Genomic DNA, 17,765 nt, shown 5'->3' on the forward strand with positions numbered 1-17,765 from the left:
GTTAATTATCCTATTCCTAATGACATAATTTAATTTAACCAAATACATTATTATGCAAAGCTATTATTAAATTTTACTTTATTCCTTCAAACGAATAATAAAGTAGTTAATGGTGCATTATACAATTTTTACAAAATAAGGCTTAGCTAATTATTTAAATTAGAAACTTATTAAATCACAAATTTTGTACATGATTTTTACTTAGAAGCATAATGTAATGACAATTCTATATTTATCTATAATTTAATCTTCTTTTGAAAATTTTATTACAATTTGTAATGAAATTAAGGCTGGAAAAGTTTGAATTCTTCATTTTTAATTAGCATTAATTTATTATATTTTAGTACAGTGTTTAGGAAACTTACAAACTAGAGAAGCGTCCTAGCCTCGATCCAATTTGCTCCGATTAAGGTCCCATCCGCGTCGAGCGTGTTGAAGGCACTTTTTCGAGCGCTTCAAAAGCGATCGAACTATTTTCTCCTTTTTCATTTCCTTTCCTTTTTCAAATATACAGATACACGCACACACGCACGCACGCACACACACACACACTTGTTTTCTTCTTTCATACTTTCATTTTCACACATATCTTTTTCCTTTTCGTACAAAAAAAAAAAAGATTCGATCGCGTTGAACGATGGATTGGCGTGAACTCGGCGAAGAAGCACGATGATTTGGAAATCAAGATCAGAACATATTCCCTGGAATCTGGAAATCGAAATAAACAATGAACAAAAATATTTTTTACTTAAAAGAATGCAAATTACTATTCTTGTTTATTTTAGATGCATTTTCTACAATGAAAATTAATTACGTTTTATTATTATGTTATGAGAAGAAGTGTGCTTCTCCGCAGATTCCATCGTGGAATGGATTTCCAAACGCTCGAAAGGATGCTACCATTGTTGTATGTACCGAGCTATAGTCATGATAAGTTAGAGAACGTGGAGAAACAAACAAAAATGGACACTTTTTTAATGTTTAATTTAACTCGCGTATAATGCGTATCGGTTTTAACGCAGTGGGAACATATATTGCATTGTTAAGGATGTTTGACTTGGATGCTTCGCAATTTATTTACTTACTTAAGCTAAAAATATAAACGATTGGGAGTCTATCGGCTCAAAAGCGTTCCACCAAAATTGAACGATGTAGGTACAGTCTGTGAATGAAAAGCGTAACCTGAAATAATAACATAAATATGTATTATTTAGTATAATAGAATATTCATAAAAACAAATTTTGTATTATTTATATTATTATAATAAATCATATTAATAATATTAAGGATCTTACCGCCACTCTGTTCAATTCTTTTACTTTCAAGAGCTGCTTTACGTTGATCTGCTAATAAGATAATTTCTTGTAATGCCTTTTGTTGTTCTGCAGTTAAGTGACCAGTTAATGCTCTATACCAAACTGTGTCTGTTCTTTCAATATCTAAAAAAAAAGGAAAGAAAAAAGAAGAAAAATTGTAACTGTACTTAATTTTTGAAATAATTTAATTTTGAACTAAGAACATAGAATTACTCACTTTGCATTACTTCTTTGAAGACAACATATTCATCTTGATTCATGTCATCTGAATCTAAAGGCGTAGCATAACATTCTAGTGGAGTTTCTTCATTGGCATCATATTCTGAATCATCTCCATCATCATCTGATCTATGATCACCATGCCCATCTTGGATTGATGTCGATACATTAAAACCATGTTGTGTAGATGATCTAGTCACTTTTTCTTGTAGTTTTTCTAAATATTCTTGACTAGCATCGTCGATTTCATCTTCATCAGATGATAAAACTTCTATATAAATATAATAAAATTATTATTACTATTTTTTTGAAAATGTGATAAAAATGGAAACAAATGCATAGAAATATATAAAAATAATATATAAAAAATATATAGAAATATATAAAAATTAATACCTTCGTCAATATCGCTATCATCTTCCTCATTCTCTTCGTCATCAGTATCAGATGCTTTAGCTGCATACGCTCTTTTTAGTCCATCAAAAAGTAAAATCAAAGATGGGATGATTTGTTGAGCACATTCATTCACTGCTGGTGGTCTTGCAGGACCCATACTAATTAATGTACACAACCCAAGAACACACAGTTTTCTATCATGTAATCTAAATAACATAAATATTATATTTACAAAAATCATTATTTAATTTGTATTTGTATTTAATTAGAAAAAAAAATTTGCAATCATTATTATAAAAAATAAATTCACCCTAAGAAACAATCTGTATCATGTATCCATTGTTTAATAAAATGTGAAGCAATTGGTTCTGTCGATTGTCTAAAATTTCCTTGTAATCTATCCATTGTTTCAAGGCAGAGTACTGGATTATAATAAAGAGCTGCAATTACTACTTGCAAACACATTGTTCTTAATTCAGATGTTTTAACTTCACGCATTAAACGTTCTAGTACCAATTGCACAAATGAAGGTATACACTAAAAAAAATTTTTATGTAAAATTTTCTAATATTTACTTATTAAAAAAAAATATATTATACATTATATTTAATTTTACCTGATCAATATGACCTTTACATTGCAAAATTATAACTTCCAATAATTTAGCAGCATGACATTCGGGATCTTCTCCAGCATCTCCTGTTAATACCTAATACATAAAAAATAAAAAAAAATTGTTATAAAATGTTTTCTTTATTTTTAAAAAAAAATAATCAACGTACAGCTTTGCACATATTGAACATAGCTAATATATGATTTTCATTAGATAAAAATGCAGGAGTATCAACTGTAATATAATTATGAAGAGCAGGCATCATATCAGTAAAGTATTCAAAACCATCTTTCTGGAATAGTTGATACATTAATTCTAAAACTTTCCACATATCTCCAGAAATTGTCTTTCCCGTAAGATCATAAACTAATGAAAGAGCTTCTTCATAAAATTCTAAAATACAAAAGATTTATTATTATCAATATTCGTAATAATATTTATAAATAATATGCATTTATAATCTAATGTAATATATCTATTTAAAATATTTTTATTTCCATTACTATTATTATTTGACTTACCCATGACACTTTCTCCAAAAATATGGGCAACAACTTGAAGTACTGTTGGTTGCAATCGTGCCATAATTTGTGGTTGATTTTCCATTACACTCAGTAATGTTTCTATTGTATTTAATAATCCCATAGCAGTAATAGCTTTTTCATCACTGCCTTCATCTGTTTCAAGTACTTGACTAAAAGTTGCAGCCTAACAATATTTATAATATTTTTTTAGCATCTCATTTTAATTTAAAGAATTATAATTAAAAAAATAAAAAATAATACTTACAAGATGTTGACAAATTTCAACTGCAATTGGCATAAGTTGTTCTGAATAGGTATAAACAATCTTTTGAATAACAGTTGTTAAATCATCATTTTCTGTTTCTCGCACAATAGCTAATAATTCAAGAGTTATAGGCTTAATTAAAGGTTCTACATATTTTTGTGCTTTTTCTTGAGCAGAAAGAAGCATCTGCAAAGCAATAGCAGCTTCTACCTTAACTGGTAGATCTTGGTCCGTTAGAAGAGCATTTGTCGTTAATCGAACTGCTTCAACTAATATTTGTTCTTGTTTAAACTTTATTTCCGAGAAATAGTGTAATACCCAACATGCCTGAAATATAATAATTGTAAAATAATTATAAATCAAATATTCAATTATATTTTAATAAACAAACAAATATGAATTATTTACTCTTGCACGCATATGTCCATGAGGACTATTAAATTCAGGAAAAACGTATTGCAATAACATTTTGTCCATTTGTTCCTTATAAACTTTTTTCTTTAATAATACATCAGCTAAACTTCCAACCTAAAAAAAAATAATTTTTAGAATACACATTTTATTATTTTATAAAATATCCTTTTATATAAAGATAAATACCATATGCAATGCACCATCCTTTTGTCTAGGATCTGCATTTGGACTGGTTAGAACTTCCATACAGAATTGCATAGTTTCCTGAAGCATATCCTTACGTTTCTTACACGCAGAATATAATAAAGTCTGTGCAGCAGTTACTGGAGATACAAAATCTTCAAATATGTCTAGAAAATAATAAATTATTAATTTATTAAAACGAAATAATATATAGAAAATATAATTTATTTTCGAATGACACCTCACCAAATTTCACTCTAATATATTCATATGGATTATTATTCCAAAGTTCTTCATCTGCAGCGGAATATGAAAGTATTGGAAAAAGTACATCGCGAATTATTTCAAACATATGTGGCTTTAAAAATTTCCACGAATATGCGTGACTAACTCTGTAATTGAAATATTATATAATATAAAATTAAGTTATAAATAATATAAAATTACATTAATTTCAAAATAATAAAATAAATAAATTTAAATAATATTCTGATCAAAATTGATATAGATTAAATTGTAATTTGAATATTAAAATCATTTTTTTATTACTTATATATATATTTACCCTTGATTAATATAATTAATTGATTGTTGAATTACTCTAGGTGATACATATATCTTTCTTCGATACTGATCTAAAATTTTTAAAAGGACTTCAAGTATTCCACCACTGAAAGTTCTCAAGTACCATCTAGAAAACTCCTTGTACTCTTGAGTCACATTTCCAGGACTTCCATATCTTTCAAACATTCTGCGTAAAATATGAAGAGCCCATTTCTTACATTTCCACCATGGCAATTCTGCTCGTTCGTCATCATCCAAGTCTGGATTATTAGTTTCAGGTGGAACTGGTCTATCAGCCACTTGTCGTACTACATCCATCCATTGTGAAAAAACTTCTTTTGAAATCAAATCTAAGGGAAGTGTATACTGAAGAAAAAATGATAAATTGTAATCAAACTTAAAAGAACAATTTCACATTTTATTGTAAAAAAATATATTTAAAATGTCTTTACCTGTGTAAGAGCAAAAAATATTTTTAATATCTGCTTTTGTAGCAATACTGATTGTTCTGAAGAATCTGGTAAAAGCCGTAATATCAACTGATAAATCATAGGAAACAAAAGATTCATTGCTTCATTTAATGGTCCTCTTTCTTCTGCCTTTTTATATCTAAAAAAAAATTAGTAAATGTTCATAATATTTATTATTTAGTATTTTGAAAAATAAAATCATATGTTATTATTTAATATAATAAAAATATCATACTCAAAATTTTTAACAAGTTGATGAAGTGCAAGAAGAACACCTGGCCAACAAGAAGCATCTGAATTTTGTAAATATATTGTGATTTTGTCTACTATTTGCGTCCATCTCCCAGGAAAATCATGTTTTACTATATTATTAACACAAACAGCCAATTGTACTCTGAATCAATAAAAAAAAATAATTTCATTATAGAAATGTTGTATTATCTAATTTACAATTGAAAATATGTTTAAAAAAAAAACTTACCTAATAAGTTCTGGTGCGTGTACAAGAGCATCAACAATTGCATCACGAATCATTGCACGATCTTGTTCATGAATAGTAAACTTAACTGACCCATTTTCATTTTCTCTGTCTGCCCAATTTGTTGTAATTAAATTCTTCAAGTATATAACACCTGAATTTATATTAAATTATCATTAATTAATTTTTATATTTTTTTAAAGCAATTACTCTTATTAATTACCAGCTTGTCGTACAGACATTTCTTCTGCAGTCATTAGTACTTGAAGCAATGTTGGTGCAAAACCAATAATTTTGTGAATCTGAAAATATTCTTTATATTATAAATTTAACCATTTTTTTTATATTTATTATTATTAAATTATAATATAAATTTTTATAATTTTATATATAAATTAATATATATTTTTATTAATTTATTTTTAATAATTTTTATTAATCTAATAACAATAAGTAATAAACTAAATGATAAGATGGAATTATATATAAAAAAAAATGTTCTCGATTATAATAAATATTTCAAATATGAACACTATAAAAACTTTGAAATTTATTAGTAATTTGAAATCTGAAAATTTATTAATATTATTAGCAGAAAAGCAAGAAAGAAATTTTACAAATGAAAAAACAACTGATATAATTATAAATTTGATAAAGTTAATAAAAGAATTCAAAATGTTAGTTTTAATAAAGATGATATATATACATATATATATATATATACATTACGTACATACATATTTAATATATATATATATTAATATGTATGATGTATATATACATTGTGTATGTATGATGTGTGTGTGTGTGTGTGTGTGTGTGTGTGTGTGTGTGTGTGTGTGTGTCTTATATATATATATATATACACACATATACTTATTTATTTACATAGATATAAATAGATAAATAATAATAAAAAAATATATATAAAAGATGAATAATAAAGAAGGAAAATGATATCGATGAAGCACATGTTTCTGTTGGAGTATCGGTCATTTAAGCACGTTTTCAATCAGTAGACCGACCTGATTTAGCTGCTCTTCAGCTTGCTTTTGTTGCTCTGGGTCGATCGTGGCTCGTAATAACTCTGTTACTTTTCGTACATCCATCTTGTATTTGGTTTCCTGGCAAACGATGGTATCCAAATTTTTAATTCTTTGTCACGAATTCGACCCGGCGCATTCACCTCACTACTCCCTCGTCACGTGACACAACAATATGGCAGCCAAAACTGATGTGAGTTACATCCGGCCATTAAATGCATAAAAATTAGAGAGGAAACTAGCAAGTTTATTATATCATGGGAATATAGATAGTAAACTACATTGTAAACAGATACATATGCAATAGCTATATTTGTTTATAGGTCATCGGTCGGTCAAAACATTATAATCGTAATTATATGCACTCTAGTTGCAACTGCACCATTTTTATCCTATTGCATTAACTTGAAAAGAGATATAATTTAGTATTATTTTAAAAATTTTATTCAAGTGAAAGTATTAAGAATTTAATTACAAAATAAAAACAGTGATATGTTGCAACTAATAAATCTTCCAGATATTGTTTTAGAGACAATTTTGTCTAACCTTACATACGATGAAATTTCTCGATATAGAATTGTAAGATTATTTTTTTCTTTTTTGTATATAATAATTAATTGTTTAAAATCATATATATTAAGATTTAAAAAAAAAATTGTATCTTAACAGGTTTGTAAACAATTTGATCGAATATGTAAAAAGTTATTAAACCGAGGTTTTAATTTAATGGAAAAATATCACGCACAATGTTTGCGTGCAGTAAAAAGTCAATTACCACGAAGGGAATCAGAAAGAAGAAGTCATCCTTTAGCACGTCATTGTGATATATTAACAGCAATTGAAACAAGAATATCTATGTTATCCATGACTTTTATAAAATATGTGGATCTTAATTTATGCTGTTTTATTCCTGGAAAGGTAAAATATTAATAGTTTTATAATTATTTTGATGTTTAAATTAATATATATTTATATATCAGGTAATTGATGAAATTTTTCGAGTCCTTCGTTTGATTCGAGATTCTAAAACTCCACCCAGAGCTCATGAAATACTTCAGGAATTAAGAGATATTAGTAGCATGGCTATGGAACATTTTGATGAAAAAATTTTACCAGATTTAAGACATAGTATTTGTACTTCAGTTGTTAGTAATGTAGGTCCTTATGAATTGCCAAGTGGAAGTTTAATGATTTCTCATCATACTACAAATTCAAGCAATGCAACACTGCCACATAATTTTAGTTCAGAAAAATTGAATCAAACTTTTAAAAAAATTTATTGTCGTACTAAAATGAATAAATTATCTGTTCTATCTATGAAAGGTCAAATTAGTAGAATGAAACTTCGAATAAAAAGACAAAGTTTTCAAATGAGATTGCAAACTTTAAAATTGCAAGAACAAGCAAAAAAATTACATGATCAAGATACACAATTAGCAGAAATGAGAAAACATCTTGAAGAATGGGAACAAAAAATGGTTGATTTAACAGCTGAACTAAGTCGTGCTAGAGAAGAAACTCAGAAACCTGATTCTATAGAAACTTGTAAAAGAAAACATATAGATATGATTAATCAAAGAGAAACTGATTCATTACAAACAAAAGAACTACAAGCAAAAAAACGTAAATTAATAGTAGAAAGAATATCATCCAATGATGCAAAAGATGTCAAATTTAAAAAATTTATGACTGATCTTCTTGCAGGTAATACTATAGAAGCATATCCCTCAACTTCACATTAATTTACTATATGTATATATTGGGGTTGTATATCAAAGCAAAATTATTCTATGTGTATTTTGCATTTTTTGTGTTACAACTGAATAAATTTAAATGTTTAAGCTTTTTATATATTAAAATCAAATTTTATATGAAGTTGCTTTTATAATATAATTTGAAATTATTTGAAAATATAGTAACAAAATAAATATTTTATTTTATATTGTGTTTAATAAATAAATGAAAGTTATATCTTTTTAATTAAAACAAAAACTAAGTTATGAATTCAAACACATGAAAGGCAAAATATATTGTTTTTTTTCATTTTAGTGCAAGATTTTATTAAAAAATACATGGATAAATGTAAAGAAGTGTATATTAAATTATTGTATAAATTTAAAAAGCAATCAATAAATATATTAAAAGATATAATTATATACAGTAATATGTGAATTATATATTATTTTATATATATCATTAAGAAGTATAACATATAAAATATATTATTATAAACTAAAATATTAGATCTCATTTAATATTTAATTTGCTCTTATATTATATTTATAATAATTTTCCTATTTTCAGAAATGATGTTATTTAATATTGGTAAAAAATTATATAAGATTTCATGTAAAATTAATGACAATAAATTATTAGTAAAAATTATAACACAAAATTATATTTGTTTTAATTTATTTTATGCCTATTTTAACAATAAATTTTTCTACAATATAGATTTTAGTATTATAATATTCATTTTATATTATTTCATATCTCATATCTTATCATTTCTTTCTCTTTCTCTCTTTCTCAAAATAAATGAAATATTAAATTGCATCTCTTTTAAATATATATATATATACACAATTGAAGTAATATTACATAATACTTCACAATTATATAAATATTTTTCAGAAAACTTATAGTATCTAATAGTATCTAATAATATCTAATTTTGACAATAAAACAATATAATATATTAAACAATAAAAATCATAAATGAAATTTTTTAAGACAGCAATATTTGTAATTTTTTCAATGTTTTACAATTAAATATTTTGTTACATTTTTTTTATTATTTTTTATTATTTTATATAGATAATTTTTATATAAAATATATTATTTATTATTTTATATTATTTTTTTATTTTTTTTTCAATTAATTTTTATCTTCAACAGATGATAAGTTCAATATTTTATTATAGATTACAGCATGAGCATTTTGCAAATAAACTTGTTGCTTTTCTTTTATATTTTTTCGTAAAGTAGTTTTTTCTATTTCTGGTAATACGAAATTGTAAATCATATTAGCTATCATTTCTTCTTCTGCTAATTTTGTTTCACTAAAATATAAAAAATTATAAAATATAAACTATAAAAATATATTAGAAAGAATTGTAGAAAACTAATTTATTCTCATCATACTTGTCACGTGCAACTTTTGATATATTATCTATTGTATCACACAATTTTGAAATATATGCTTTAGTTGCTTCATCGGATATCCATTCAATGCCTTCTTTTATTATATCTTCTAAATAAGTTTCTACAGAATCTTGATTAATTTTTATAATTTGTTTAAATATTTCGTCAAATTCTCTGCGACGATTATATTCTAACTGACGTTTTCCAGCTTCTGCTGCTTCTCTGATAGCTCTTTTTCTTTCAGCTAATAATGCAAAAGCATGTATTTGACGTTCATCTTCTAATCTTATTAGTTCCTTTAAAAGAAAAATGAAAAATATTACAAAAATTATATTTAATTACTTTAACAATAGCAAATCTTTAATTATACTTTAATATTAGAATTATACTTTAGTAAGAAAATCTAGCATTCCTGATATAGTCATTCCTTCTAAAGAATTTAAGATTTCACATAAACGATCATCTTGCAAAGATTTTTTGTTTTGTAATTCTTGTAACTCTAATGTACGCTGTTTTTCTTTTTGATTTTGTTTTTTACTATATTCTTCTAATCCATAAGATGATTGTAATTCTTCAATTAATTCCCTACATCTATTGCGACCTTCAAACATCTATAAAAAAAATAAAATAAATAAAATTATTTAAATTTGAATTGATTAAAATAAATAAAAAAATAAATAAATAAATGTATATATATATATATTCTATTTAATTGTTACCATGCACTGAATAGCTCTTCCTCTAACTATTTTTTGAATAAGTATAGACAATTGATGCAGACGTGTATTTGCTATATCTTCTATAGTTGTTTTATATGGTGTAGGAGGTAAAGATGGCATTTTATACTTGCGCTTTAATAATATTGGTACATCTATTGTCACATATATAGTATTTAGTCTTATTGCTTTTAAATCAGAATGTAACTGAATTAATTTTTCTTTTGTCCATCTTGTTGCTCTAATACATAAATCATCTGACTTAGGTTTAGGTTCTATTGCACTTAGTTGTTCATATGTTGGAAGCCATTTTGGCAAAGTATTTATTTCAGTTACATCTAAAACAAACATATTTTGAAAAATAATACAAAATACAACATAAAAATACTATTTAATTAATTTTTAAATATTTAATATTTAATTTAATTACTTATATTATTATATAAATAATACATATATTACATAGTATACATGATAATTAGGTTAATATAATATAATATAATATTACATGATAATTATTTATATCATTATAATTATATATATATTATTATATAATATTAATATATTTATATTTACTTTCAATGAAACTTTCTCCTAATAATTCTTTTTCTATTATTTCATGTCTTCTTTGAGGATGTTCACCATAACGCATTTTTGGTGCATATAATTCAGAAGATGGATTTGCATGTTCTTCAATAATATCATGTTTGAGAGGTTGTGATTTTTCTTGATATCTTTTATATAATTTTCTTAATTCTCTTCTAAGCTTATGTTTAATTGAATTTATTTCTTTATCTCTACGCAGAGATAAAAGATTTGTCAATCTATCTAAACGATCTTGAATTTTTTTTTGTTTTTCATATTCATATGATTTAGATATTTCATTCATTAATTCAAGTCTGTAATCCATTATTGCTTGAATTTCCTAAAATTTTATTATAAAATATCTTATTTTTAAGATAAATATAATTAGTATAAATACTTTTATAATAAAATATTTACCGATTCTCTAAATGCCCATTCATCTACTTCTAATGCATTTATTATAGCTGTTCTTTTTCTTATATTAGCCGGTGTATCCATAGAAGGCAGAATTGCCTCCCATGCTTTTTTTTTTCTTATTCTATTAATAATTTCTAATTCATGATTTCCAATTTGTAATCCATGATTCCAAGTTAAATGTACTATTGTTAATACTTCAGGATTATGTCCTAAAAGAATAATGATTAATAATTAATTAATTAATAAAAGATATGAAATATATTTATATTATATATTTATATACCTAATTTAATTCTGTATGATGGTTCCCAAGGAATAGTTTGCGCTTCACTATCTCGATAATCTGTTTGTGTTCCTACATTTTTAAAAGCTTCTGACTTAGATGAAAAAGCATAACATTGCTTTTGTGCATTTGTTAATATATTATTTAGAATATCATGATTAAATCGTATAGGAATGTTTACATTTTGTGTTTTTGATACTAAAAATGGTACAATAGGTCGACGAAAACATTTGAAACTATTACAATATCCAATTTTATTTGATTTATGATGTCCAGCCATTATTCTATAAATATTAGATATATATAAAAGCAATTATGTAAATTTCTAATCATTTCTCAAATATAGGAGAAGAACATAAGATATACATAATATATTATATATACATAATATATATATAATATATTAATATATTATATAAGAAAAAAAATTAAAAATTATAACATTATTTATTAATTATAATTAATTAATTAATTATATTCTAAATTACTATTTATCATATTAACTTGCTTAAATTCTGCAATCCAATTTTCTTTTTTGTTACAATATTGTTCCTTCAAATTATATTTTAAATGTTTTTCTTTAGTTTTACATATAAATACTTTTTTTTGACATATATTCTATAAATTTATAGTAATAAGAGATCACACATTATTTGATATAAATAATTATTTGATATAAATGATATAAAAAAATGATATTATATAATAACTTACATCTACACAAGTTTTTTGTATATCAGACATTTGAAATTTTTGCTTATCATTATATGCAGGATATTCTGTATACATGTAAATATATGAAAAAATCACCATCATGTAATAATAAATATATTATAAACTATAACTTACGATTTAATATCTGTTTCTCAGACATTATGTTTAAAATTAAATAATTTTATTTTATAAACTATTTTGATATTTTAATTTTAATCAATTATGTAGTTTATAAAAAAAATGTATTTAATATATATATATATTAATTATTCAGGAACTTGTGTATTAAATAGATATTGATCAAACACCTAACTTCAGGCTTTTTGAAATAATATAGTAAAATCTTAATTTATTATATTAATATTAAATAATTTTCTAATATATTTAAAAAAAATTACATTAATTATAACATATATATAATATAAAATAATTAATAATATACTTTCATTATGATTATATTAAACATTATAAATATTTGGAAAAAAAGTATTTTAAAAAAATGAATGTTATAATAATTGACAATCTTATAATTTATATATAGATAAGATCATATATATAATGGATATTTATAGATTATTACATTATATAGTAGATAGTATTGTATTTTTAAAATATTAATATTAAAGTATTCAAATTTTATATTGTAAGTATTCAAATTTTGTAATAATTTTTTTTACTTAATTAATATATATATAATTATTTATTTAAAAAATATTAATGATTGGAATTTATAAATATAATTATTACAATGCTATTGTTTAAACTTTAATAATTTTAATTTAGAAAAAAAAATATTTTTTATATAATTAAAAATAAAATATAAGAATTTATTATTTTAATGAATTAAATATTTCTTGTGCAATATATAATATTATATATATATATATATATAAGTAAATTATTTAAAAATTTTTTTTATAAAGTGGTTTAAAATATCCATTTCCTTGTGAACCTAAATATTCAGACCAACTCTGATGCAAGGATATATTTTTACAGATTTGATTAGGTAACATATCTTCTGGACACATGCATTCTAATTTCATTCTATATATTGTCATTTGTCCAAGAGAAATTTTAAAATTTTCTTTATTGCTTGCTTCTTGATGTGTTTTATAATTAATACCTCGTTCATTTAAACATTCTTCAATAATGTCATCATTTTTTTTATATTGTAAATTTTTTTCTGAAAGCATTTTTTTCCAGTGAATACAGTTTAAGTCTTCTTGAATTAATATTATAGGTGTTTCAGAAGATGGTAACCAAAATGTAGAAAATATTAAATCTATAGAAGTTATTCCTTTTGATTCTGAAATAGAGGGTAACAAAATTCCAGATGGTGGTTGTTTTTGTACACCATGTATTGAATATATTTGATTGCTTTTAGTTTTTATTTCCCTTTTTTTTTTTTGTTTTTTTAATTTTATTTCGTATTTATGCTCTAATTCTAATTTTGGCTTAAAATTAGTATCTTTTTTTTTATACCAATTTTTTATTAATTTTTTTTGTTTAAAATTTTTTATTATAACATCTTCTGTTATTCTAATATTAGAAAACTTATGAGCATAAGTTTTTATATCCTAAAAAAGAAAAAGAATTCTTTGTGTTTTTTTCTATAAAACATATTTTTTAATAACATAATTAATAATATTACCATAGAATTAATTATTTCTTTTGTTTTATTTATGTCATAATTAATTGTTCTTTTATTTAATATTTTATTATTCTCATCAATATTTTTATTTTTTTTAATATTCAGAAAATCTGTAATATTAAAGATTTCAAATTTATTTGTTTTATGATTAATATTGTTCTTTAGCATATTTTTTTTTACAGAATCATTTATTTTGTTACCAGATTGATTGATAAATTTGAAATCTAAATTTGAATTACTTCTTTGTTCTCGTTCTTTGTTTTCTTCTTGTCGATAATCTATTGGCTCTTCTTGTAAATTAATTTTATTATTTTCATTATATAACACATCATAATCTTTAGTTTGTATATTATTTTGAATCCATTTATTCTCGTTTTTCAAAATATTATTTTGATTTTTAGAAGTAAATTTTTTATCTTCCGTGTGTTGTTCATAAGTTTCATAATAATCTTCTTGTCCTTCTTTTAAGTTTTCTTTGTAATCTTTATAAATTTTCGATAATCGTTCAGGTACAAAAGGAATATTTTCATGTAATTCTATTCTGGCATTCAAAGAATTATTATATTCTAAAAATTTCCAGTCTTCAGAAAAATATAATGATATACCAGGTGGTCCAACATGTTGGCTCAAGGCATATAAATTTGTAATTAGAGTAGAATTAAACCGTAGTTTACAAAGATCAGCACGTGATTCTAATATAAAATCTTCATTTTTTAAAAATTGATATTTTTCTTTAATTCCTTCATAGTTTAAACAATCAACTGACCAATGTAAAAACCAATCATTTCCAAATCCTTCAACAGTAACAGATAAACCAGACATTTCTCTACTTAAACTATCTTCTATTGGTTTTTCTAATAAAGGTTTTCCAGTTTTTCCATCTATAATTGTTGCAACTGTATAATAATATGTTGGAAAACCTGAACCTATTTGATGTTTTACCATAAAATCTGGAATATTATCATCATTATAATAACCAGGAATAGGTATACTTATTACTTCAGAATTAGGTACTGTATAATTCCAAATAGGTTCAAAGGTCAATCCATTATAAACTACTATCGTAGAATTAAACATAGAAGCAACAATATCTTCAATTCCATCTAATGTTACATCAACTAAAATTGGAGGTAATAAAGTTCCTTTTCCTGTATCATGGTGTAATTTTCGTAATTTCTATAAGTATATAATATAATATAATATAATATAATATAATAAATTATTTATATACTTTCTTTGAATATTAAAGGAACTTACCAAGTTGCCATACATTAAATTTACTTGAGAAATTATATATAATCCACTTGATTGTTTTTGACTGTTAGTAACAAGAATAAAAATATTTTCTCCATCTGGATGGATCAGTGTTTGAGGTGCTAGAAAAAGTTGTTCTGTATTTGGTAAAACTGAACTATGTATAATATTCCCATTCATTCCTGATATTATAAGAATTTCACTGGTATGAATTTTCCTTGAATGTATAGCATGTGATGCAATAATATCTCCAACATCATCTCCATTAATATCAGCAATAAATCTAGCATCATAAATATCTGAAAATTTCCATTCTTTTGAAATTGATAAATCTCGAACTGGAATTTCCCATATACTAGTTCCATTGTAGCCATTAACTGCATGAAGTATTCCATTTCGACCACATATAATACAATCTTTAATTTTATCATTTGTTAAATCTAAACCACAATCAATTGAGAAAATTGCATGAGCTGTCCAATGTATCCAGAGTATATCTCCTGTTTTACCATTTAAAGCTAAAACTCCACCAAAACATGGAACTTGGCCATTAAAATATGATGTACAAGCATATTCTGGAATATTTATCATATCCAATCCTGTATGTCAAAATAATATCAATTTTTTATATATAATTACATTAATATTTATTTATATATTTATATATGTATATATCTATTAATATCTATCTATATTTTAATCAGATATAAATATTAAAATTAAATGTATTATAAAAATGATATACCTTATAAATTGAAACATTTATTCTGTAAAATCATAAGACTACAAGTTAAAACCTGTAAATCAAGCTTTTAAATAAAATCTAAATAAAAAATAAGTATGCTAAAATATTTATTTATACATAAAAACCTGTACTAAATCCAATAATAATATCTTCAATTCCATCATCATTTACATCATTGCTTCTTATTGGAGATTCTGATGTTAATTTTGGCAATGATTTAGTCCATATAATTTTTGATGTAAGAGATGTGCATGGTATTATATTAGATTCATATAATGAATCTTTAAGATTATATGATAGCCAATTTTTTAAGATTGACATTGGTCCAGGTATTACATTTATAATATATATACATAATATAGTTAAACTTAATAATATTATCAATGCTATAAGTCCAAAACCAGCCTTATTTAAAAATCCATATGTTTGAAAATTATATGATTTTTTATAGTTTCTATGAGGTGCCATTAAAGGCCGTTTAACTCCTCTATCATTATTTAATTTTAATTTATTTTTTCCATCTTTGATAAATACTTCATCATCAATATCTGTTAAATCTTCATCATCATAACTATCTCGTTCAACTAATTTAGGCAAGATTGGATAAACAGCAGACATATTGATTATCTATAGAATTTTTATATTTTTAAAATATTTTGTTTTTACATTAGTAAAATCTAAGTAAAATTTTATATAAGTAAAATCTATTAATTGCTAATAATTTAATATAATATAAATTTTAAATGACAAATAAAATATATTAAAAATAATAATCTGTTATATTTATCATTATAAATGAAAATATCATTTTTATATCAAATTATGAAAATAAATTTATTAGAAAAATAAAATTAAAAAATTTAAATACGATTTAAAAAAATATTATTAAAATTTTAAAAGATATTTAATATAATATTTTTTATATTATATAATTTAATAAAATAATTTATTTAGTATTTATATAGTAAATAATATAATGAAAATTATATAATAAAAAAATTAGAATAAAATTAAAATATATTTTTATTTACATACTTTCGAAATTTCAGTTAATTTTAGTCTTTATATTTTTCGTAAATTTTATTTTAAACATAAATAAGATTTATAAATATGTGACCACTAAATTTTTTACAAAGATATTGTATGAAAATAATGCAACAAATATATTTAAGCTTTATTTACATTGAATATTAACATTAATAATGATACTTTATAGATAGATAGTTTGAAATATTTTAGGATATGTCAAAAACATTGTATATATATATTAAACATTGTAATAATGCATTAAACATTGACATTTATTTCAAATATTTAAATAAAATATAAAATTATATAAAAAATATAATATTGAAAAGTTTTAATAATCAATTCATATTTTTGATATAAAAATTTAAAGCATAAATTTTTTTTTAAAATAAAGAAATTATTTTAAATTATGTATTTAATTAAATGTAACTTATCTAATAATATATAAAAATAATATTTCATTTATAATTTACAAAAAAAGAAGTTAGAATTAATTACAGTTATAAAATTTAATTATATATTTATTTTTAAAAAATAATCCTATGTTTCAAATTTAAAAATTTAATAAACTTATTTAATACTTTTTTTTTTTAATACTTATTTTAATAATATATATATTAAAATTTTAATAATATAAAAAATTTTTTTTAATTACAGCAATGGTTTAAATAAATTTTTAAAATGAATTATAGTTATCATTTGTTCCTTATATAATATTAAATATATAGTTAAATATATATG

General features: G+C 22.8%; 4 protein-coding genes across 20 annotated transcripts; 1 reads left to right on the forward strand and 3 right to left on the reverse strand.

Moving 5' to 3' along the window:
* Positions 1-61: 61 nt before the first annotated feature.
* msk (importin-7 msk) lies at positions 62-6,610 on the reverse strand. Of its 9 annotated transcripts, none has more exons than XR_015293349.1 (21): positions 6,469-6,610; positions 5,667-5,745; positions 5,447-5,597; positions 5,201-5,359; positions 4,948-5,104; positions 4,497-4,861; positions 4,178-4,323; positions 3,935-4,098; positions 3,743-3,862; positions 3,335-3,661; positions 3,067-3,253; positions 2,715-2,938; positions 2,549-2,641; positions 2,243-2,469; positions 1,933-2,138; positions 1,535-1,807; positions 1,297-1,440; positions 1,086-1,182; positions 815-919; positions 366-708; positions 62-290 (listed from the first exon to the last, which is right to left on the reverse strand). XR_015293349.1 is itself a non-coding variant. In XM_012491206.3 (19 exons), the coding sequence occupies exons 1-18, from the start codon at positions 6,550-6,552 to the stop codon at positions 1,115-1,117; spliced, it is 3,174 nt and encodes a 1,057-aa protein (XP_012346660.1). In that variant the 5' UTR covers positions 6,553-6,610; the 3' UTR covers positions 62-708; positions 1,086-1,114. The 9 variants fall into 9 exon arrangements, 2 of the variants coding, with proteins under 2 accessions (XP_012346660.1, XP_086768324.1); XR_015293348.1 differs by having other exon boundaries at positions 62-307; XR_015293350.1 differs by lacking the exon at positions 815-919 and having other exon boundaries at positions 62-307.
* Positions 6,492-8,881, forward strand: pall (F-box protein pallbearer). The gene is made up of 4 exons (XM_003697033.4): positions 6,492-6,679; positions 6,810-7,065; positions 7,156-7,404; positions 7,467-8,881. Exons 2-4 carry the CDS (start codon positions 6,979-6,981, stop codon positions 8,226-8,228), a joined length of 1,098 nt encoding a protein of 365 aa, XP_003697081.1. The 5' UTR covers positions 6,492-6,679; positions 6,810-6,978; the 3' UTR covers positions 8,229-8,881.
* Positions 8,882-12,847, reverse strand: LOC100872499 (cilia- and flagella-associated protein 91). Of its 5 annotated transcripts, none has more exons than XM_086912205.1 (10): positions 12,481-12,847; positions 12,346-12,410; positions 12,136-12,249; positions 11,632-11,915; positions 11,349-11,557; positions 10,923-11,271; positions 10,350-10,684; positions 10,020-10,241; positions 9,631-9,926; positions 8,882-9,548 (listed from the first exon to the last, which is right to left on the reverse strand). In XM_086912205.1, the coding sequence occupies exons 4-10, from the start codon at positions 11,909-11,911 to the stop codon at positions 9,365-9,367; spliced, it is 1,875 nt and encodes a 624-aa protein (XP_086768331.1). In that variant the 5' UTR covers positions 11,912-11,915; positions 12,136-12,249; positions 12,346-12,410; positions 12,481-12,847; the 3' UTR covers positions 8,882-9,364. The 5 variants fall into 5 exon arrangements, with proteins under 5 accessions (XP_086768331.1, XP_086768333.1, XP_086768330.1 ...); XM_086912207.1 differs by having other exon boundaries at positions 12,120-12,249; positions 12,481-12,650; XM_086912204.1 differs by having other exon boundaries at positions 12,140-12,249; positions 12,481-12,632.
* Positions 12,694-17,168, reverse strand: LOC100872615 (uncharacterized). 5 transcript variants are annotated; one of them, XM_086912201.1, is made up of 6 exons: positions 17,031-17,168; positions 16,121-16,622; positions 15,254-15,849; positions 14,236-15,172; positions 13,997-14,106; positions 12,694-13,922 (listed from the first exon to the last, which is right to left on the reverse strand). In XM_086912201.1, the coding sequence occupies exons 2-6, from the start codon at positions 16,611-16,613 to the stop codon at positions 13,248-13,250; spliced, it is 2,811 nt and encodes a 936-aa protein (XP_086768327.1). In that variant the 5' UTR covers positions 16,614-16,622; positions 17,031-17,168; the 3' UTR covers positions 12,694-13,247. The 5 variants fall into 5 exon arrangements, with proteins under 5 accessions (XP_086768327.1, XP_086768326.1, XP_086768325.1 ...); XM_086912200.1 differs by having other exon boundaries at positions 14,197-15,172; XM_086912199.1 differs by having other exon boundaries at positions 13,997-15,172.
* Between the last annotated feature and the right edge of the window lie 597 nt (positions 17,169-17,765).

This window comes from Apis florea, unplaced genomic scaffold, assembly GCF_048593485.1.
Source record: "Apis florea isolate Af1SG1 unplaced genomic scaffold, ASM4859348v1 contig_3367_pilon, whole genome shotgun sequence".
In the NCBI taxonomy this organism is placed as follows: domain Eukaryota; kingdom Metazoa; phylum Arthropoda; class Insecta; order Hymenoptera; family Apidae; genus Apis; species Apis florea.

Excerpts from the sequence above, each read along its gene's own strand:
- msk (XM_012491206.3), bottom strand. The coding sequence starts at position 6,552 with ATGGATGTACGAAAAGTAACAGAGTTATTACGAGCCACGATCGACCCA. Across the intron at positions 4,099-4,177 it reads ATATATTAGAGTGAAATTTG|ACATATTTGAAGATTTTGTA; the intron begins GTGAGGTGTCAT and ends ATTATTTTCTAG. Across the intron at positions 3,254-3,334 it reads TTGAAATTTGTCAACATCTT|GCTGCAACTTTTAGTCAAGT; the intron begins GTAAGTATTATT and ends AAATATTGTTAG.
- pall (XM_003697033.4), top strand. The coding sequence starts at position 6,979 with ATGTTGCAACTAATAAATCTTCCAGATATTGTTTTAGAGACAATTTTG. Across the intron at positions 7,066-7,155 it reads AAATTTCTCGATATAGAATT|GTTTGTAAACAATTTGATCG; the intron begins GTAAGATTATTT and ends GTATCTTAACAG. Across the intron at positions 7,405-7,466 it reads GCTGTTTTATTCCTGGAAAG|GTAATTGATGAAATTTTTCG; the intron begins GTAAAATATTAA and ends TTTATATATCAG.
- LOC100872499 (XM_086912204.1), bottom strand. The coding sequence starts at position 12,505 with ATGTCTGAGAAACAGATATTAAATC. Across the intron at positions 11,916-12,139 it reads AATTGGATTGCAGAATTTAA|AATAATGGCTGGACATCATA; the intron begins GCAAGTTAATAT and ends TAATATTTATAG. Across the intron at positions 10,685-10,922 it reads AGGAGAAAGTTTCATTGAAA|ATGTAACTGAAATAAATACT; the intron begins GTAAATATAAAT and ends TGTTTGTTTTAG.
- LOC100872615 (XM_086912199.1), bottom strand. The coding sequence starts at position 16,613 with ATGTCTGCTGTTTATCCAATCTTGCCTAAATTAGTTGAACGAGATAGT. Across the intron at positions 15,173-15,253 it reads ATTTAATGTATGGCAACTTG|AAATTACGAAAATTACACCA; the intron begins GTAAGTTCCTTT and ends ATATACTTATAG. Across the intron at positions 13,923-13,996 it reads AAGAAATAATTAATTCTATG|GATATAAAAACTTATGCTCA; the intron begins GTAATATTATTA and ends TTTCTTTTTTAG.